Source organism: Scyliorhinus canicula, chromosome 9 (assembly GCF_902713615.1).
Source record: "Scyliorhinus canicula chromosome 9, sScyCan1.1, whole genome shotgun sequence".
Taxonomy (NCBI): Eukaryota; Metazoa; Chordata; class Chondrichthyes; order Carcharhiniformes; family Scyliorhinidae; genus Scyliorhinus; species Scyliorhinus canicula.
In genome coordinates this window covers 162,063,400-162,085,917 of record NC_052154.1, presented here as the reverse complement: position 1 = coordinate 162,085,917, position 22,518 = coordinate 162,063,400, and the positions used below count along the sequence as shown (strand labels likewise).

General features: G+C 48.4%; 1 protein-coding gene across 1 annotated transcript in view; it reads right to left on the bottom strand.

Annotated features, from left to right (window-relative positions):
• Positions 1 to 22,518, bottom strand: part of sox6 (SRY-box transcription factor 6) — a 757,998-nt gene that overhangs the window by 130,298 nt on the left and 605,182 nt on the right. Inside the window, 1 exon segment of the mRNA XM_038808084.1 lies at positions 7,354 to 7,433. Within this exon segment, the coding sequence (XP_038664012.1) occupies positions 7,354 to 7,433 (80 nt within the window).

Genomic DNA, 22,518 nt, shown 5'->3' with positions numbered 1-22,518 from the left:
CATTCCTCTTTCATTCCTTTTCCCCCTTATTTGTTTTCTCAGTCTCCTTTCGAATACTGTACATGAATTCTGATCTGATGGTAGAACTGTTGGTGCTTGTATTGCAGCTGCATGCATTGTTAGGACTTGCCAAGGCTCATTAAAGCTCTAAGCGATAAGCAGTGAAGGACAAATTACACTACTGTATCTGGAAAAAAAAAAGTTACATGTCACATTTTTCACAAAGTATTTGCTTTGTTTGGTAACAATTCTAGCCGTTTAAAGTTTTAATGCTTAAACATTATCTGCCGTTATCAGCCTTGTTGAAAATAGGCAGTGTTCAGTCTTTTTTGCTCCCACATTAACAGTTGACTACCCAAGGGCTAAACGTGAGGTTAAAGCTTTTAATTAACAATGGTAGGCAAGACAACCATTGAATGCACTCATCCTTTCTCTCCTTGTAATATTGTGGCAAAAATCGTAGAGTCAAATCTCATTAACAAACACGACAATAGGACCTGTGGACTCTATAATGCTTATCAGGAGAGCCTGCTATGTAACAGCCTCTCTTAGGAATATGGTGACTCAGAACATAAATACTGCACAAAAGAAGCTTTTATATTGGTGTTGTTTGTAATTTGAATTCTAGCAAACCGGCGTCTGTGAACCAGATCCCATTGTTTACATCTGGGTCAATTACCCCCATGGCAGAATTACAGGCCCAGATTTTCTTGGGCCTGTGGTTCCGGCACTGGGATAGGCGGATAGGATTTCGCAATGAAAATGTTGGCCGCTGGTCCAAGAATCCCAATTAAAATGGCGGAAGTATTAAAGCCAATGAAAAATACACACACAATGAGCTGGGGCTCCCAATGGCTTGTTGGGTTGTTTGGGATGCTGAACTGCAGGAGTCAGGAGGTCCCAGGTACAACGAGGTCTTTCCAACCACTGGTCTTAGAAAATTACATATTTACATTCAGATCTGCGCTGAAGATCTGTGTGTTGGAACCAGATGGTCCTGGCATCCTACTGAACCCCAACATCAAAGCATCTGGTGCCCGGTTGGCGGATCTCACCAAGGCTGCCAAATCTACAGCTATCTGGGGTCCATGGGCTTGAAGAGAAAAATATCAATTACAATTCCCCCTTGGTATCCAGAGACGCTTGCAGGAAAGTGCGAGTCCGTGTGTGAGAGAGATTGTGAGAGTGTGTTTATGCTTATCTGTGTGCATGAGTGTGTGTGTGTGATTGCGAGAGTGTGTGAGTGTGTGTGACAGTGCAAGTGTGTGTGAGCGCAAGTGTGTGAGAGTCAGTGTGTGTGAGTGCGAGTATGTGTGAGATTGCAAGTGTGTATGAGAGTGCAAGTGCGAATGTGGGAATTTGAGATAGTGCGAGTGTGTGAGAGCATGAGTGCATGTAAGGGAGTATGAATGTGAGAGGAATTGTGGGCAGAATTTCCCCTTTTTCTTAAAAAAAGTGCCAGGCTCTGACTGAATCCCGGCAGGTAGCTCTTCAGCTGCACAGCTGAATTTTTAGACCAGATTTAGAACTACTCTGAAAAATAAAATTCAGTGGGCGTGGTTTATGTCATCACTGTGCCGGGGTATGGTATAGCCAGCTGGGCTGGCTCTAGAGAGCTCATGGAGCCTATTAAAAATGGCACCCCATTAGCAAAGAAAATAAACCTCCTCCAAGCCCTCCCAATGGACACAGGGGAACCCAGCGAGAATTGCTCTTTCCAATTCTCACAGGATTTTCCGTCCAGCTCACTGTTCTCACTGACAGCTATTGCAGGCTGAAAACTGCCACATGTATCTGAAGGAGAGTGAGTGTGAAAGAGTGCGAGTGTGGAGAAAATAAGTGTGTGAGCGAGTGTAAGTATGTGAAGGAGTGTGTAAGTGAGAGAGTGTATATGTGAGGGAGTGTGTATCTGTCAAAGGGTATTTCTCTGTGAAGGAGTGTGTGTATGTGAGGGGATGTGTGTACCTGAGGGACTGAGAGTGTGGAAGCGTGCGTGTGTGAGGAAGTGTGCGTGTGTGAGGGAGTGTGTTGTGTGAGCTTGTGAGGGAATGTCTGTGTGGAAGTGTATGAAGAAGTGTGAATCTGTGAGGGAGTGTACTGATGTTGGGCGGGATTCCCCCATTGTGTGTTTTGCGGTGATAGCCTGCCGATTTCCACTGGCGGGATCGTCCAGCCCCGCTCCTGTCAACGGGTTCTGCCGTGGTTCGCACCCTTTGCCACTGAGAAAACTGTGGTGGGGGAGGGGTCGCTGTCAGCAGGACCGGAAGATCCTGTCGGCAGGGACAACCAGAAAACTTTGCCTTTGTGTCTATGGCTGTTGGGAGAAGGGAAAAACAAGCCACAAAGTAATAGCCCACCAACACTCACTGCTCACGATTCACGCCTGGGGCGGGAGTCTCCGACCCCCAGCGATTCTCCCACCCGGCGGGCCATCCTCCCAATTCTCCCGACCCCAAAAGCTGGCCCTGCATGAGTCGCGCCGCCCGCCTCGGAGAATGGCGAGGACCCGGAGGCGCAGTGGAGGAGGGCGCAGGGGGCGGTATATGAGTATGGGGAGAAGGCAAGCCGGATGCTGGCCCACCAGCTCCGGAAGCAGGAGGCAGCGAGAGAGATAGGGGGAGCCACAGATGCAGGAGGGAACCTGGTGCGGAGTGGTAGGGACATTAATGTGGTGTTCAGATCCTTGTTTGAGAGGCTGTACCGGTCGGTGCCCCCTAGGGAGGTGGGCGGGATGGACCGCTTTCTGGATAAGCTGGAGTTCCCAAGAGTGGAGGATGAGCGGGTGGAGGGTCTGGGGCCCCCAATTGAGTTGGAGGAGCTGATAGAGGCGCTGGGGAGCATGCAGACCGGGAAAGCACTGGGGTCTGATGGGTTCCCGGTGGAGTTTTATAAGAAATTCTCAGATCTGCTGGGCCCGCTGCTTGTGAAGACCCTGAATGAGGCGAGGGCGGGGGGGGGGGGGGGGGGGGGGGGGGGGGGCTTTGCCCCCGACCATGTCTAGAGCAATAATCTCACTACTCCTGAAGCAGGATAAGGACCCCGTCCAATGTGGGTCTTATAGGCCGATCTCGCTCCTCAACGTGGATGCAAAGTTGTTGGCTAAGATACTGTCCAGGAGGGTGGAGGATGTGGTCCCGATGGTTATACACGAGGACCAAGCGGGGTTTGTGAAGGGGAGACAGCTGAATGTTAATGTGCGGCGGCTGCTCAATGTTATGATGATGGCGTTGGCGGATGGGGAGGCGGAAATAGTAGCATCGATGGATGTGGAGAAAGCTTTCGATAGAGTGGAGTGGAGCTACCTGTGGGAAGTGTTGAGGAGATTTGGGTTTGGTGAGGGATTCATTAGCTGGGTGAGGCTGCTGTATAGTGCCCCGGTAGCGGGCGTGGTGACGAATGGGAGGAGGTCGGAAGACTTCCGGCTGTCCCGGGGGACGAGGCAGGGGTGCCCCTTGTCTCCCCTGCTCTTTGCGTTGGCGATTGAGCCCTTGGCCATGGCACTGAGGGACTCGAAGAACTGGAGGGGGATTGTGCGGGGGGGCAGGGGGGGGATGAGCACCGATTGTCGCTGTACACGGATGATTTACTGCTGTACATTGCAGATCCGGTGGAGGGGATGCCGGAGATGCTGAAGATACTTGGGGAGTTTGGGGATTTTACGGGCTGTAAGCTCAACGTGGGGAAGAGTGAGCTGTTCGTGCTGCACCCGAGAGGGAGATAGGAGAGCTCCCGTTGAAGAGGGCGGTGAGGAGCTTTAGATATCTTGGGGTCCAGATGGCGAGGTGCTGGGGGGCCCTGCATAGGCTAAATTTTTCGAGGTTGGTGGAACAGATGGAGGAGGAGTTCAGGAGGTGGGACACATTGCCACTCTCTTTGGCGGGTAGGGTCCAGTCAGTTAAGATGACGGTGCTCCCGAGATTCTTGTTTCTCTTCCAGTGCCTCCCCATATTGATCCCGAGGGTTAACAGGAGTATTCTGGGGTTCGTGTGGGCGCGCAAGACCCTGAGGGTGAGGAGGGTATTCCTGGAACGAGGCAGGGAGGTAGGTGGGTTGGCGTTGCCCAATTTGTGTGGATACTACTGGGCTGCAAATGTGGCAATGATCCGTAGGTGGGTGATGGAGGGGGAGGGTGCCGCATGGAAGAGGATGGAGGCGGCGTCCTGTGTGGGCATGACTTTTGAGGCGCTGGTGACGGCCCCCGCTCCCACTCCCCCCGGCAAGGTATTCTACGAGTCCAGTAGTGGTGGCTTCCCTCAAAATTTGGGGACAGTGGAGGCGGCATCGGGGGGGAGGTGAGGGCCTCAGTGTGGGCCCGAAACGGGGCAATCATCGGTTTACACCAGGGAGAATTGATGGTGGGTTTTTGAGTTGGCATAGGGCAGGCATCAGGCGGATGGGGGACCTTTTCCTCGATGGGAAGTTTGCAACTTTAGAGGAGTTGGAGGGGGTGTGGGGTCTTCCCCCGGGAACAATTTTAGATATATGCAGATTAGGGTGTTTGTTAAGTGGCAGGTGGCGGAGTTACCACTACTGCCTCCTAGGGTGGTGCAGGATAGGGTGCTCTCGGGGACATGGGTCGGTGAGGGTAGGATCTCGGCAATTTATCGGGAGATGCAGGAGGAGGAGGATGCCTCGGTGGAAGAGCTGAAAGCGAAGTGGAAGGTGGAGCTAGGGGAAAAGAATGATGAGGGGACGTGGACGGACGCCCTGGGGAGGGTGAACTCGTCCTCTTCATGCGCACAGCTCAGCTTGATTCAGCTGAAAGTGCTGCATAGGGCGCACATGACTGGGGCCAGGATAAGCCGGTTCTTTATGGGAGAGGACAGATGTGGGAGGTGCTCGGGGGGGCCGGAGAACCATACCCACATGTTCTGGGCGTGTCCGGCGTTGGAGGGATTCTGGAAGGGGGTGGCGGGGACCTTGTCCAAAGTGGTCGGCTCCAGGGTGGAACCGGGCTGGGGGCACGTGATCTTTGGGGTAGCATCGGAGCCGGGAGTGCAGGAGTCGAGAGAGGCCGGCATTCTGGTCTTTGCGTCTCTAGTAGGATTCTTTTGCAGTGGAGGGACGCGAAGCCCCCGAGCCCGGAGGCCTGGATCAATGACATGGCTGGGTTCATCAGGCTGGAGAAGGTCAAGTTTGCCCTGAGGGGGTCGGTACAAGGGTTCTTCCGGCGGTGGCAGCCCTTCCTCGATTTTCTGGCAGAGGGTTAGAGGGTGGTCAGTCTCAGCAGCAACCCGGGGGGGGGGGGGGGGGGGAGGGGTGGTGGTGGTGGTAAGGGGTGGGTGGGTTAGGGATCTGTTAAGGGGGTTTGTTTCTGCGACTGTTTGTTTGCTACTTTATTGTTTTTCTGTATTGATATTAATTAATTGCTTTGTATTGGTGGGGGATGTTTTTTCTGTTTATTTTTATACTCTGTTTATTTTATTCTTGGGAGAAAATTGGTTGTTGAAAAATGTGAATAAAAATTATTTTTTAAAAAAAGAGAATGGCAGGGACCGGCACGACTCAATGGGCCGAGGCCACCCAAATTCTCTGGCCCGCGATGGGCCGATGTCCCGCCCGTCTGTAGCCGGTCCCGCCGGCGTAAATCAGAGTAGGCCCCTTACCGGTGGGACATGGCGGCGCGGGCGGGCTCCGGGGTTCCTGGGGGCTCCGGGGTTCCTGGCCCGCGTTCGGGGCTCACCGATCCGCGGGCGAGCCTGTGCCGTGGGAGCACTCTATTACTCCGCATCGGCCGTTGTGGTCCTCTGCGATGGCCGATGCGGAGATGAACCTTCCCGCGCATGCGTGGGGATGACGCCAGCATGCGCTGGCACTCCTGCGCATGCGCCGACTCACGCCAGCCAGCAGAGGCCCTTCTGCGCCGGTTTGCGTGGAGCAAACCACTCCGGGTCAGGCCTAGCCCCTGAAGGTGCGGCAGATTCCGCACCTTTGGGGCTGCCCGACACCAGAGTGGTTCACATCTCGCCGGGACCCCCCAGCCCCACCGGGTACGGTAGAATCCCGCCCCTGGTCTTTTGGGTTAGGTAAAGAAGGAGAATTCATTTTTTAAAAATAAATTTAGCGTACCAAATTATTTTTTTTCCAATTGAGGGGAAATTTAGCATGGCCACTCCACCCACCCCGCACATGTTGTTTTGGGTTGTGGGGGTCAGACCCAAGGCAGACACGTGGAAAATATGCAAACTCAACATGGACAGTGACCCAGGGCCAGGATCGAACCTGTGTCCTCGGCAGCATGAGGCAGCAGTGCTAACCACTGCACCACCATGCCGACCTGTGAAGGAGAATTCATCACAGTCATATATGAGGGAGGCAGTGGACTATGAGCCTGTGGAGAGCAGGGGAAAATGTGCTGCTTTGGCACTGTCATAGCTTCTGTTCAATCCAGCTGGGTGAAAAGCCATAGGCAGCATTGCTACAATTTTCTGCTAACATTTAACCTATGGGTACACTCAAGACAGTTCCCACTAACAATACAAACTCAGAACATCACAACTGCCGCTAGGCACGCATATACACGTGCACACACATTCACAAACCAGCGCGCGTGTGCACACACACACACGCACACATTCGCAAACACACGCACAGACACCAGCACACAAAAGCAAAAATAGCTTGCTTTTATATAATGCTTGTCACATCCATAGCACTTCACAGCCAGTGATGCACTTTTCAAACATTTTCACTGTCGTTTCATAAACAAATATGACAGCCAATTTGCACACAAAAAGTCCCACAACCAGGTTCAGAACCAAATAATCAGTTTTGGCAAAGTCAGTTGTGAGATAAATGTTATCCAGGATATTGTGAGGACAGTGCCATCGGAAATTTACAGGTTTCGGCTGCACACCATCTCCGACAGTGCAGCACTGTCTCAGTACTGCATCTGGATGCAAACATACACATAACCACAGACTTCTATTCAACTGTACACAGAGAAAAATACACGTGCTCTGGGACTTTCATTATGGTAAAGATCATCATCTCCCAATGCGGTGGTTTTGAACAACCTCTGGCACTACCCGGTGTAAACTGGCCATCTTAATTATTCACTGGGATTAAACTCTTGTGCATGCTATTAGCCTTTAGAAGACCAGAGGTAGATCCCAAAGGTAAGGAGCTGGACTGTGCTGAGCCATAATTCAGAACCTCATAAGGCTGCATTAGGAGCTGGTATCATGTTCTACAACATAATACCCTGATCTGTTTTCCATGTTGCTAGTCATTCAGCCCTTAAAGTGTTAAATTTGCTTGCCTGTGTTTGGAAAAAAAAAATTCAAGTGCTCAGACTGGCATTCAGTATAATGTTTTGGCTTCTCTCCCAGAATTCTTTGTTGTGGCACATACCTGGAGCTGTAATGGGCTGAGTCCAGACGCAGCTGCAGCTGCCATTGTCGACGGAATGAGCTGCACAGGGTAGCTATCACCTGTCGATGAAGAACAATGCACACAGGTTCAGACAATGAGCAAAGAATAGCACCAAACATGTGCCAACAGAACCTCTGCCGCTGCTTTTGCACCACTGAGTCCGAACATCTGCCTGAACAAAAGCCTCAGCTGGGCAGAAACATGCCGTGCAGACTTGGAACTTTTGTTCACAGATGGCTCGTAGGAAAATTGATGAAAAAAAAGAGAACAAATTGGGAAGGGTCTGTCCTTTTCATTTTAAGGGGAAAAAAAGATTTAAATACACATGTGCATATGCACACACACACATACACACACAGATGCACAAACACGTACAAACACATGTGCATGTAAACATGCACAAACACACATGTGCATGCAAACATGTACAAACACACACGTGCACACATGTACAAAACACATATGCATGCAAACATGCACAGATGTGCATGCCCGTATACACACACGCATGCACAACACACATGCACAAACACACACATACACATGTACAAACGCACATACACACACACATACAAATGCATGCACACACATGTACATATACACCCACGTGTACAAGCATGCACATACACACACAAAATTGTTGCATCAAAAGGTTCTTGTCAGTGTATTTTTATTTACACAACAAAGTCTAAGTTACTGAAGCAAGCCTTATAAACAGCTCGAAGATGTATCAAACAACCTCAATCTGAATCATTAACCATCGAAAAGGTGACAGTCAGCATTCTTATATGGCAGAATAAATAGATGTCAATCAAACAGGTAAATTAATAAATTAATAACACTATTCTTTTTTTACGATATATTGTGCATACAATTTTTTTTAGCTCAGTTGGTTTGTGATGCGGATGCAGAACAAGGCCAACAGCGCGGGTTCAATTCCCATACCGACTGAAAGCTCCGCTTTCTCAATGCTGCCCTTGCCTGAGGTCTGGTGATCTTCAGGTTAAATCACTACCAGTCACTCTCCCCCTCAAAGGGGAAAGCAGCCTATATGGTCATCTGCGACTATGACAACTTTACTTATTTCTCTAATATTGTGTATACAGTGGGACTTTAAGTAGGCGTTTTCAAGGTCCAAAAAGGAATAATAATAGAACCTCAAACAAACAAATAATATATTGGAGTGGAGAAAAAATGAATTAAATATACATTTGTTGAGCTTCGGGTACCATTTATTTTTGCTCTGCAGAGATTCTGTCCCTTACTAGCGAGGTCTTTAAGTTGGGGAACTGATGTGAGCACCTCACAAATGAATTACTGCGGTACCTCATGTAAAGGTGCACTGAGTACCCAGGTGAGGAAAACTACTTTAATCATGTGATCCATTAGACCCTGCTGCTTCACTTCTGGTGAGCACCTCAAACATCAAACCACAAGAAAGCTTCCAATGACAGAAAGAATTAACGATTCTGTGGGGAAGAAAACATGCCTTTCACCTCCTTTCCAAACTATTGTCCAATTAGGTTTCAGAAACAAGCATCATAGAGCTTACAGTGCAGAAGGGGGCCATTCGGCCCATCAAGTCTGCACCAGACCTTGGAAAGAATACGCTACTTAAGCCCACGCTTCCACCATATCTCCGCAAACCAGTAACCCAACCTAACCTTTTGGACACTAAGGGGCAATTTAGCATAGCCAATCCACCTAAGCTGCACATCTATGGACAGTGGGAGGAAACCGGAGCTCCCGGAGGAAACCCATGCAGACACGGGGAGAAAGTGCAAACTGCACACAGACAGTCATCCGGGGCTGGAATCAAACCTGGGAGCCTGGAGCAGTGAGGCGGCAGTGCTAACCACTGTGCCACCATGCCACCCAGATGCAAATTATAAGTGGAAGCTTGAAGTGACAGTAATAGGACGTGACAGTGATAGGAATTGACACCAGAAAGACAATATTAAAACAAAGCAACAATGAACAAACATCCAGTGATCCAATATCAAACAATGCAAAATCAAACATCATGGGGGAAAAAGTGACAATGGGTCAAAACTGACAACAAAAGGGAAAGTCACTAAATTGATTCCAAGATAATAGCAACACACGCTTCAGACTGACAACCTAATAATCGATTTAAGTACGGTGGCTCTATGCTGGAAGTAACCATCAAAAGCTTGGTGATTGGTGGAACTTCACCAAGACAAAGATGCTAGCTGTGTGGCACGTGATGACTCTGTCGACATGTTGTCAAAACGTTGGATTCTTCGGAAGACCAAGTTGAAATGCCAATCGCAAAACTGACAGCCAAATGCTGAGCTTTCCAGTTCTTGCCAAATCATTTGAGAAAGACAAAACTGACCAAGGACTACTTCATTCATATTTTTGTACTGTTGACAACGTTAATAGTGTTTTCAGGGCTGTACCTAATCCTTATTGTTCAATCAAAAAGGTGGTGGTAACTGGGCTATGAGGCAGGGAAGGTCTGAGAGCAGTTCTTGTGCATGTTCTATTTGAAATTATTCCACTATGAAAGAAGCACGCCCCCCCCCCCCCCCCCACCTCCCCCCCCCACCCCAAAAGGTGACAGCTAACCTGCAAGAACTGAAATGTGATTAAAACCCATCTCTTTGATTAACCATTTGGTTGTCTTCCCTATTATCTCCTTATGCATCATCGTTTCAAAATGTGTTATTTTTTAAAAGATTATTTTTAGATTATAAAGACAATTTTTAAATATCCGATTAAGGGGCAATTTACATTGCCAATCCACCTACACGGCACATCTACGGGCTGTGGGGGTGAAACCCACCCAGACATGGGGAGAATGTGCAAACTCCACACGGACAGTGACCCGGGCCAGGATCGAATCCAGGCCCTCATGGCCCTGAGGCAGCAGTTCTAACCACTGTGCCCTCGTGCTGCTCCTACATTTTGTTGTATAACACTTCCGTGACATGCCTTGGAACATGCTGTTGTAAAGATATTGGAAATCTCCATATTGATCGGTTTAAGTGCAAACAATAAGTCGACATTGGTTTTAAAACATGTTGTGGAAGTAGATTGCAGAATAGTATAAAGAAATTTCAATAATATCAGTAGTCCAATAGCAAAGCATGAATTAGAATTTCTGACTCCATCTATACTTTCCCTGTGAAAGGTGGGTCGTACCAGATGGAATAACATAGATATCGCAAAGAAAGATCGAGCTTGATTGGCCAGCCTATGAATAGAAGGGAGCAGTGATAGGTATAATGGAGCACCGATTAAAAAGGGCGATTGTTATTAGAATATTTTGTTAAAGTTTATAATCTAGAAGAATACTTCAATCCAAATAGACACTGAACAAATAGTTCGCCATGTTTTATATTTCACACAAATGTTCAACAAGTTGGATTGCCAGCTATCACTGCTACTTTTTGTTGATAAGTGGATGGAGGAAGATGAAATACTTAGGTCTGTAACTCTGCAAAAATGGAATTCAATATTTCAAATAGCAGGGCTAAAGGGAAAAGTAAAATTGTCTGCAGGTTTGACACTGCCTTCCTTACACATGCATTTCCAATCGAGCTCTACGTCTCGTGATACAATGAATCAAATTCACACACACAAAAAAATCTGTACCTCATCAATCCATGCACCACTGTGAGAATATACATGCTTCATAAAGATCTCTCTCCTGGCTGCTCTCAAAGCTCTGCTACACTGCATTTCCTAATGCTATCTCGCCTTAGTGTCCTGTGGTACAGTACTTTAGAAGATCAGCTTTTCTCTTCGGACAATTTAAACGATAAAGCAACAATATAAAGCGATCAGCCAGGTTTGTTAAGAATGAATGTTTTATTTTTACAAATATTCATTTACATCAGCAGAATGGGTCAGCTGTGACACAATGTGTCACCGAGTGAGTGGTTTTATTTTTGTGGGGTGGTGGGGGAGGGGTTGATGGCAGGTAGGGAAGAAAAGGGGAAACTGAGCAGACACTGTTTTACATGTAGAGAAATATCTTTTTGTGTCAAACTCACTAAAATCACCATTTGAAAAATCCCCTGCAGCAGCACCCGACAGCTGCTGGTGCGACTGCGCTTATAAACAGCTGAATTCCTTCATTTGTTGGCCTTGCCTGTCATGGCGCACTCTTACACACCACACCCTTTTGTGTTCAGGAACTCACCTGAGGCTGGAATGTTTCCCTCAGCTGCTCAGGTTTGTTGTTTTTATTTCTAATCAAAAAGGTTAATTGCAAAACAAATTGTAACTGCAGTTGCTGGGCGCAGGTCCAATTTCTATAAAAAATATGGTTTGCGTTTAAGTGATTTTGCATTGTGACTTGTTATTTTTCACCAGATCATTGTACTGTAAGAAGGAGGGAATAAAAGGGCCTCCAATGTGTCTGCTTCATATGCTCCAAGCAGTCAATGTGCAGAGACATCCGTGTTTCCCACTTGATCATGTTGGGTCATGAAAATCTTTCAATCGTCAAGTACAGAAGAAAGCTTTAAATAAAGAATATATTTAGTCTTTTTATCGCCATTGATTTTCTTCCCTCTTCCCATGAACATGCTGGTCTATGGGTCCAAGAGGTCTGGGTATCTACTGAAACCTCAACACCAAATGTTCAACATCATTCTACCAGCTTAGACAACAGCTGCAGGCAAGCTATCATATGGTGGATGGAGGGCATCATTGCCACCCTGGATACTAAACTCATCCAATATACTCTCGCACATTCCTTTAAGTATGGGTTCACAGCATCACAATTAAAGAGGGGAAATTCGCGGTGAGTTTCTCATTCGTTCAGTAGCGCCAAGGCCAATTGCAGCACTCTTATTGCTGTTATAGGAGTGTAGGATGAAAATGAGAATTCATTGAGCCTGCTCCATCACTTTTTGTTACTTTAGCTGATATCAGCTGTCCCACACAGACAGATTTCAGCACAGTTCTGTATGGCTCAGCTTCTGTAACGACCATGCATTTACCAACTAAACAGTTGGCAAAACTCATTGCCTTTTCAGTTTTAATAAGTATTTTCAAGGATTGTTTGTTGCTTTTAATTCACTTTCCACCCTAACACTCCTTGGCATGAAGTCAATGGACATGCTGTAGCAATCTTTTTCAAATTTGTTCTTTGGGTTAAGAATGCTTGCGTGAGGAACAATTTCCATTTAATTTGTTTGAAAAACCCAAGCGTGTTCCAACAAGCTTCCATACTTCTGCTCCCTCATCGTGAAACACCACTGCCAGCATTTTAAAGACACACAATAGAGTGTTGCGCAGGAGTGTCTTATGACTCACTGCTTCGCCTTGCGTGGGTGTCACCCCCACAAACCCAAAAGATGTACAGGGTAGGTGGATTGGCCATTCTAAATTGCCCATTAATTGGAAAAAAAAGAATTGGGTTCACTAAATTTATTTTTAAAAATTACTCATTGCTGCTCTATTGCCCATTCTTAAGATAGACTATATTTAGATAGATATAACATATAGCTAATAGGATACACTTCATAACCTGTTAGTCAACCTCGCAGCCAGTTAGTCAAGCGTCAGGTAAGCTAATGTTTAGGGATGAGACCCTTGATTAGAATACAATAAATGAAGTAAATGTGAACCCAACCAGATACTATTTGGCTTACTGTACATTTCCAGCATTTTCCGTCTTTTTACACTTTTCCAGCTTTCCCATTTCTACATTTCTATCTGCGTTTAGTGGGTGACCTGCTCCTTTTTCCCAGTGTGGGCAGCAGTCTCATTCAGTCCCTGCAATAGGGACAGCACATTTTTCTCACACCCTCAGCACATGTGGAACATTGAGATTCATTTCTTCCAGTCAGTGACACATATTGGAGGTAACCTAAACCAAATTTGCCTGATGGAAGACAAGCGGATTTGGGTCAGCCATTTGTTACACAACCTCACTGCCCTCTTCAATGTTGTACTCCATTAATTTCATGGAATGCAAAGTCAGACAGGGTATTTAAAGGGCTATGTTATCCCATTGAATTGCTCGGTTTCCATGTGTTGATTCATTGAGTAAGTAGTGTATTCTTTGTAAGCTTGGACTTTCCACTTTGCTTTAAAATCTTTGTATTCTCTGCATTAAGTTCAACAAACATATGTGTGTAATGCTGCTGTTGTCCTGTTCAAAAATCACTTAAATATCAAATGAATATCCCTTTAGTTTCATCTGTTGATGGCTCCATTCTTCTAGACTACCTTTTCTCCACTGACCAATAGTACAGTAAACCTCATGCCTAACTTCATTTCTGCCAGTCACGTCATCAGAATTACATTGCCTCAAATGCTTCCTTCTCGATGCCCATGCCGCTCACATATCTGAGCTTGGCTTCCCCTTCTTCATTATTTACATGCTGGGCGCGATCCTCCAGCCACGCTGTGCACGAAAAGCAACTCACCATGGCGTGGCCGGTGAAAGGCAGGAGACCCTGTCCCGGGATCTACCCGGCTCACAACGCCTCGTGAGATTCAACACAATCTCACAAGACTTTGCAAGGCGAATTCTGCTCACAATGGGCGGGATCACCTTTTCGCAAATCTGCATATTACAGCGAGGCAGTGAGCCTTACTTAAATGTGCAAATTTCCAAGGAACCTGAGCCTTTGGGATTCAATCACTTTGCCTCAGGCAATGTCAGGCGATCGCTGTTTGGTACTGGTCCCAATAAATGGGGACTAGTTGGAACGGCACTCATGGGGGTCTCCAAGGAGATCGGAGACCCCCAGCTGCATGCCCTTTGGGCAGGGTGGTGCCCTGGCACTGCCAGCCTGCCACCTTGGCAGTATCACTTGGGTGCCAGTCTAGCACTGCCTGGGTGGCACTGCCAGATTGGCACTGCCAAGCTGGCATTTTTTTGCACGCATGCAATTGGGCCGGGGTTCCCCATGGGGGAGGTGCTGGGGGGCCCTCCCCTGTTGTGTTGGGGATGGGAGGTCTGGGACTCTTTTCGGGGCCTCAGTACAGTGGGGAGTTCTGGCGAGTGGAGTTCTCCATTGTAAAAAGCGGGCTATGTGTCCCTTATTCAAAGCGAGTCACGTCGAATAGCCATGTTTCTCTCGGCACTGTGAGTGCCGGGAAACGCAGATAAACGCGTTCGCTCGGGGACTTTATTCCCTTTTGTGAATATCGCGCCTGCTCTTACCTCATTAACATTACCCAGAAGCATAGACTCAGCTTCCCCATGGACATGAAAAGCATCCAGTTTTATCTTCCACCTCCTCAATTGACACTATCCACCATTAAATCTGAGATTTTCCAGCCCTTCCCTGTGGTGGGATCTTTTGGTCCTATGAATCATAACTATCAGCATTACAAGGGTTAATGTAGTGTTGAGAGTAGCCATGAGAGGGAGCTGCAGGTACAACTATCGGTAGTAGTGATGCTCGACCTTAGGGGAGGAGTGTATGCAGGAGACAACTAGTGAAGATCATAAGAGCAGATAGCGTAAGTACGGTTAGATTCTAGTTTGTACCAGTAGTGAGATTAGCGGTAGATAAGTGAAGTTAGATGTTATTAATCAGTTCTGTATTCTTAAGGACTTAGTGTTGAATCCAAGTTGTCGAATCCCAGTTTTAGTAGTGCAAATAAAATCGTGGCTTTGTTTAAGTAAAATCTATTCTGTGATCTTTGTGAGCACTACGCCAACCATCCTGAAATGAGCAACAAAAAGAACACCACAGGCCCCACCAAAGGTGCAGGTTCTCTGGCGAGCAACGCAAATACCCACTGACTTATACCCTATACACATGCGTGAAGAAGTACTCTCTCTCGGGTGCCCAAACCTTCACAGATCTCAACCTCTCCATAAACCCTCCCAGCTCAAGCGCCATTCTTGACCCCCTCATCGACTTACGAGTCGACCTATCCACACACGGCTCCAACACACAATTTAATTCACCCCCCCATAATCAGCTGGTGAGAGTCCAAATCCGGGATTGCCCCTAATAGCCTCTTTATAAATCTGGCATCGTCCCAATCAGGCGCATACACATTCACCAACACCATTGGAGTCCCCATTATCACATGTCTTCCCCCCCCACCTCCCGATCCCAGGTCCCACACCTCCATAGCCACTGTAATCCCCATTTCCTTTTTCAACAGTTATGGCGACCCTCCCTCGAATTCGAGTCAAACCCTGAGAGGAACATTTGCCCCGCCAGCCCCAACCTCAATTTCACTTGATCTTTCACCCAGAAGTGCGTCTCCAGCAGGAAAATCACCTCTGATCTCAATCTTTTCAGGTGCGTGAACACCCAGGACTGCTTAACCGGCCCATTTAGACCACGGGCATTCCATACCATGATTCTCACAAGTGGCTTCCCCCTGTACCTCTCCCCAAGAGCCTACCATTTTCACCTTAGGCTCCACTCACCCATCCCCACTCTGAATTGGGCCTACCCAAGAAGGCTCTCCGGCCTGTCAATGACCAAACTCACCCTCCATAACTGCCACGTCGCCTCCCAGCAATTTAAGCTCAATATAAAGAGGAGTGCAACCAGCCCCAAAACAACATTTCTAAACTTGCAAACAGATATAGATAACAAAATTCAATAGACCCCCACCCATGATCCCCCTTCAGCCCTCTCCCAGCTAATGTTCCTCAATAAAGTCATTTGCCTCCGCCAGTGTTCCAAAGTAGTATTCCTGGTTCTTGAGAATGACCCAAAGTTGAGCTGGGTGCAGCACTCCAAGCCAAATCTGGCACCTGTACAGCACTGCCTTGGCCTCATTGATTCCCATCCGTCTTATTTCAGTAAGCTCAGGGAAGGTGGTAAAAGAGGAGGAGGGGTGACATTGTTAGTCAAGGACAGTATTTTATTTTCTTTTTTTTATAATTTAGAATACCAATTATTTTTTCCAATTAAGGGGCAATTTAGCATAGTCAATCCACCTACCCTGCACATCTTTGGGTTGTGGGGGCGAAACCCACGCAGACACGGGGAAAACGTGCAAACTCCACAGTGACTGAGGGCCGGGATTCGAACCCGGGTCCTCAGCGCCGTAGGCAGCAATGCTAACCATTGTGCCACCGTGCTGCCCTGTCAAGGACAGTATTATGGTGGCAGAAAGGACGTTTGATGAGGACGCGTCTACTGAGGTAGTATGGGCTGAGGTTAGAAACGGGAAAGGCGAGGTCACACTGTTGGGAGTTTTCTATAGGCCTCCGAAAAGTTCCAGAGATGTAGAGGAAAGGATTGCAAAGATGATTCTGGATAGGAGCGAAAGTAACAGGGTAGTTGTTATGGGGGACTTTAACTTTCCAACTATTGACTGGAAACGCTATAGTTCGAGTACTTTAGATGGGTCCGTCTTTGTCCAATGTGTGCAGGAGGGTTTCCTGACACAGTATGTAGATAGGCCAACGAGAGGCGAGGCCACATTGGATTTGGTACTGGGTAATGAACCAGGATAGGTGTTAGATTTGGAGGTGGTGATAGTGACCACAATTCGGTTATGTTTACTTTAGTAATGGAAAGGGATAGGTATATACCGCAGGGCAAAAAGTTATATCTGGGGGAAAGGCAATTATGATGCGATGAGGCAAGACTTAGGATGCATAGGATGGGGAGGGAAACTGCAGGGGATGGGCACAATGGAAATGTGGAGCTGTTCAAGGAACAGCTACTGCGTGTCCTTGATAAGTATGTACCTATCAGGCAGGGAGGAAGTGGTCGAACGAGGGAACTGTGATTTACTAAAGTAGTTGAATCACTTGTCAAGAGGAAGAAGGAGGCTTATGTAAAGATGAGACGTGAAGGTTCAGTTAGAGCGCTCAAGAGTTACACGTTAGCTAGGAAGAACCTAAAGAGAGAGCTAAGAAGAGCCAGGAGGGGACATGAGAAGTCTTTGGCAGGTAGGATCAAGGATAACCCTCAAGCTTTCTATAGGTATGCCAGGAATAAAAGAATGACTAGGGTAAGAGTAGGGCCAGTCAAGGACAGTAGTGGGAAGTTGTGCATGCAGTCCGAGGAGATAGGAGAGGTGCTAAATGAATATTCTTCGCCAGTATTCACACAGGAAAAAGACAATGCTGTCAAGGAGAATACTGAGATACAGGCTACTAGACTAGATGAGCTTGAGGTTCATAAGAAGGAGGTGTTAGCGATTCTGGAAAGTGTGAAAATAGATAAGTCCCCAGGGCCGGATGGGATTTATCCTAGGATTCTCTGGGAAGCTAGGGAGGAGAATGCTGAGCCTTTGGCTTTGATCTTTATGTCTTCACTGTCCACTGGAATATTGCCAGAAGACTGGAGGATAGCAAATGTTGTCCCCTTGTTCAAGAAGGGGAGTAGAGACAACCCTGGTAACTATAGACCAGTGAGCTTTACTCCTGTTGTGGGCAAAGTCTTGGAAAGGTTTATAAGAGATCGGATTTATAATCATCTGGAAAGGAATAATTTGATTAGCGATAGTCAACATGGTTTTGTGAAGGTTAGGTCGTGCCTCACAAACCTTATTGAGTTCTTTGAGAGGTGACCAAACAGGTGGACGAGGGTAAAGCAGTTGATGTGGTGTATATGGATTTCAGTAAAGCATTTGATAAGGTTCCCCATGGTAGGCTTTTGCAGAAAATATGGAGGCATGGGATTCAGGGTGATTTAGCAGTTTGGATCAGAAATTGGCTAGCTGGAAGAAGACAAAGGGTGGTGGTTGATGGGAAATGTTCATCCCGGCATTCAGTTACTAGTGGTGTACCACAAGGATCTGTTTTGGGGCCACTGCTGTTTGTCATTTTTATAAATGACCTGGAAGAGGGCGTAGAAGGGTGGGTGAGTAAATTTGCAGATGACACTAAAGTCGGTGGAGTTGTGGACAGTGCGGAAGGATGTTGCAAGTTACAGAGGGACATAGATAAGCTGCAGAGCTGGGTTGAGAGGTGGCAAATGGAGTTTAATGCAGAAAAGTGTGAGGTGATTCATTTTGGAAGGCGTTAACAGGAAGGCAGAGTACTTGGCTAATGGTAAGATTCTTGGTAGTGTAGATGAGCAGAGAGATCTTGGTGTCCGTGTACATAGATCCCTGAAAATTGCCACCCAAGTTGATAGGGTTGTTAAGAAGGCGTACGGTGTGTTAGCTTTTATTGGTCGAGGGATTGAGTTTCAGAGCCATGAGGTCATGTTGCAGCTGTACAAAACTCTGGTGCGGCCGCATTTGGAGTATTGAGTGCAGATCAGGTCGCCGCATTATAGGAAGGATGTGGAAGCATTGGAAAGGGTGCAGAGGAGATTTACCAGGATGTTGCCTGGTACGGAGGGAAGATCTTTTGAGGAAAGGATGAGGGACTTAAGGCTGTTTTCGTTAGAGAGAAGGTTAAGAGGTGACTTAATTGAGGCATACAAGATGATCAGATGATTAGATAGGGTGGACAGTGAGAGCCTTTTTCCTCAGATGGTGATGTCTAGCACGAGGGCCCTGCCTGCAACAGTAGTGGACTCGCCAACATTAAGGGCATTTAATAGTCATTGGATAAACATATGGGGTGCGATTCTCCGCAAATGCGGAGAGTCGTAAAGGCTGCCGTGAAACTGGCCGTGTTTCACGGCAGCCTCCGCGCCCCCTCCCGGGACTCGATTCTCCCCCCCGGTCGGGGCTAGCAGTGCGGCCCCGTGAAGCATGGCATAGCGGGCTTAGCGACCGTCGCTAAGCCTGCGCGCCAAGCGTCATGGCGGCTGACGCGCACGATGACGTCATCACACATATGCGTCAAACCCGCGCATGCGCGGGCCATCATGCCCCTCAGCCGCCCCGCGGACTGATCCTGCGGGGCGGCGGAGGAACAAAGAGTGCGCGGGTATCGGACCCGCTGCCCATGATCGGTGCCCACCGATCGCAGGCCCATGCCACCCTTATCGGTCCCATGGTTGTCCCGGACGGCACTTTGCGGCCGTTTTCACGAACGGTGAGAGCAGGTGTGTTTGCGTTCGTGAAAACGGCCGTAAAGGCCTGGGAACTCGGCCCATCGGCCAGGGGAGAATCGCTGTTTGCCGTAAAAAACGTTGAGCTGCGATTCGTGTCGTGGGGCGGCCATGGGGGGTGGGGGGTGGGGGAGGGTGGGGGGGAGAATAGCGGGAGGTTGGGAAAAATGTCGGGAAGGCCCTCCCGCTATTCTCCGACCCGTCGTGGGCAGCGGAGAATCGCGCCCATGGATGATAAGGGAATAGTGTAGATGAGTTTTAGAGTGGTTTCACAGGTCGGCACAACATCGAGGGCCGAAGGGCCTTTACTGCGCTGTAATTTTCTATGTTCTATGTCTCTTGGCCAGCTCACAATCCAGCTGCACGCTGGCCCACTGCAGAATGTTTTCCTCTCCTGGAACCTGTGCATCCGCACAATCACCACCTGCAGTTACTCCCCCGCTCATGGCCTCTGCCTCAGGGACCTATGGATCTGATCCACCTCCAGGGCCTTGTCCAGCACCTTCTCATCCAGCAACCTAGCCAGACTCCTCACGACATAGCCTGTTGCACACGTTCCCTCCACTCCCTCCGATAGGCCCATTTTCCTCCGATTTTGTCGGCTTGTCCTGTTTTCCTGGTCCTCCACCTTTGCTCGCAGCTCCTTGTACATGTCTCCCAGGATCGCCATCTCCACCTCCAGTGACACAATCTGGGCACTCTGGTCAGATGCCACCTTCACCACCTCCGGGTCATCAACCCCTGTACCTCCAGGTTCTTCTCCATCCAATCCAAAGGCCTGCAAAGATGTACTACTGCCCCCTCAATCGCCTTCCACCAGTCACTCTGCATTTCTTTATGCCGCCGCCGAAATTCGTTCTTAACAAAGCTCATCAACTGCTCCATTGGCAGCTTTTCAGTCGACGACAACCCTTCTCTCTCCGCCATATTTACAATTGATGCTGCGCCACAAGTCCCCTCCATCTCCTTAACCAGGACTCTCCCAGAAAAAAAAAATTTAAAAAGAAGGCAGCATGGTGTGGCAGTGGTTAGCACTGCTGCCTCCAGGCGCTGAGGTCCCAGGTTCGTTTTGGCTCTGGGTCATTGCACGTATGGAGTTTGCACATTCTCCCCGTGTTTTGGCCCCACAATCCAAAGATGTGCAGGGTAGGTGGATTGGTCACCCTGAATTGCCCCTTAATTGGGAAAAATTAATTGGGTACTCTAATTTTTTTCTTTAAAAAACAGAGCACTCACTGCCTTCTGTTGAGTTTGGTAACCCACAGACATGTCCATCCAGGGGAGAACTAATCCCCCTCCACTCTCCGCCCAACATTTACACCCAAATTCTCCAAAGTTTGGGGAAAAGGGGACAAAACCAACGCCTTCAAGCAGGAGCCACACTGTGGGCGACCGTTCACCCCATGGTCGCCACCAGAAGTCAACTCCGCACATTTTTGAGCATGACGACTGGAATTCTGCAGCCGTTTGCTGGCGGAGGGAGTCTCTCTGGTTTCAATGGGAAATACCATAGACACGCGGCAGAAGTAAAGAATCCTGACCTCCAGCGAACGGTACGGCCAAATTCTCCGTCCTCAATTTCCGGAAATGGAAGGAGAAGGGGATTAGGACACTAAAAGATTTGTTTCTTGAGGGTCGGTTTGCAGGATTGAAGGAGCTGGAAGCGAAGTATGAGCTGGAGCAGGGGGAAAAGTTTAGATACATGCAGGTTCGAGATTTTGTCAGAAAGGAGATAGAGAGCTTCCCGGTGGAGCCGGCCTCCACATTGCTGGAGGAGGTGCTGACGACAGGCGGACTGGTGAAGGGGGTAGTCGGCGATTTACGGGCCTATTTTGGAAGAGGAGAAGGCACCACTGGGAGGCATTAAATCAAAATGGGAGGAAGAGTTGGGAGAGGATATCATATCATAGAATTTACAGTGCAGGAGGAGGCCATTCGGCTCATCGAGTCTGCACCGGCTCTTGGAAAGAGCACCCTATCCAAGGTCAACACCTCCACCCCATCCCCATAACCCAGTAACCCCACCCAACATTAAGGGCAATTTTGGACACTAAGGGCAATTTATCATGGCCAATCCACCTAACCTGCACATCTTTGGACTGTGGGAGGAAACCGGAGCACCCGGAGGAAACCCATGCACACACGGGGAGGATGTGCAGACTCCGCGCAGACAGTGACCCAAGCCGGAATCGCACCTGGGACCCTGGAGCTGTGAAACAATTGTGATATCCACAATGCTACCGTGCTGCCCAATATGGAGGAGGGGTTCTGGTGTGAGGTGCTCCGGAGAGTGAACGCCTCCACCTCGTGTGCAAGGTTGGCGCTGATACAACTGAAGGTGGTATAACAGAGCACCTCACAAGGGCAAGTATGAGCTGATTCTTTGAAGGAGTAGAAGATGTGTGTGAACATTGCGGGGGTGGCCCGCTAATATGTTTTAGTCCTGTCCAAAGCTGGAGGATTACTGGAAGGATGTTTTTCGGGTAATTTCTAAAGTGGTGCACGTGAAACTGGACCCGGCCCCACGGGAGGCCATATTCGGGGTGTCAGACCAGCCGGGGTTGGAAACAAGTGCGAAAGCAGACATGTAGCCTTCGCCTCGTTGATCGCCCGAAGGCGGATCCTGATGGGTTGGAGAGCAGCGTCTCCACTCTGTGCACTGGCGTGGCGGGGGAATTTGTTGGAATTCTTGACTCTTGAGAAGGTTAGGTTTGAACTGAGGGGAGGGATGGAGGGATTCTACAATATATGGGCATTATTCATTGTGCATTTCCCAGCTTGGGTCACTGTCTGTGCGGAGTCTGCACGTTCTCCCCGTGTGTGCGTGGGTTTCCTCCGGGTACTCCGTTTTCCTCCCACAGTCCAAAGATGTGCAGGTTAGGTGGATTGGCCATGCTAAATTGCCCTTAGTGTCCAAAATTGCCCTTAGTGTTGGGTGAGGTTACTGGGTTATAGGGTTGTGGGGATAGGGTGGAGGTGTGGGCCTGGGTAGGGTGCTCTTTCCAAGAGCCGGTGCAGACTCGATGGGCCGAATGGCCTCCTTCTGCACTGTAACTTCTATGTAACTGGATAACATCGAACATTAGTTGGGACGGTGGGTGGGAGGGTTGGGGGGGAGGGGCACTGTGTGTCTTAATGGTGGCTATGGGTGATTCCTGATTCCTTTTTGTCATTTGTTTATGGTGAGCATGCGGGCTAATGTTTTGGGTTTGGTGGG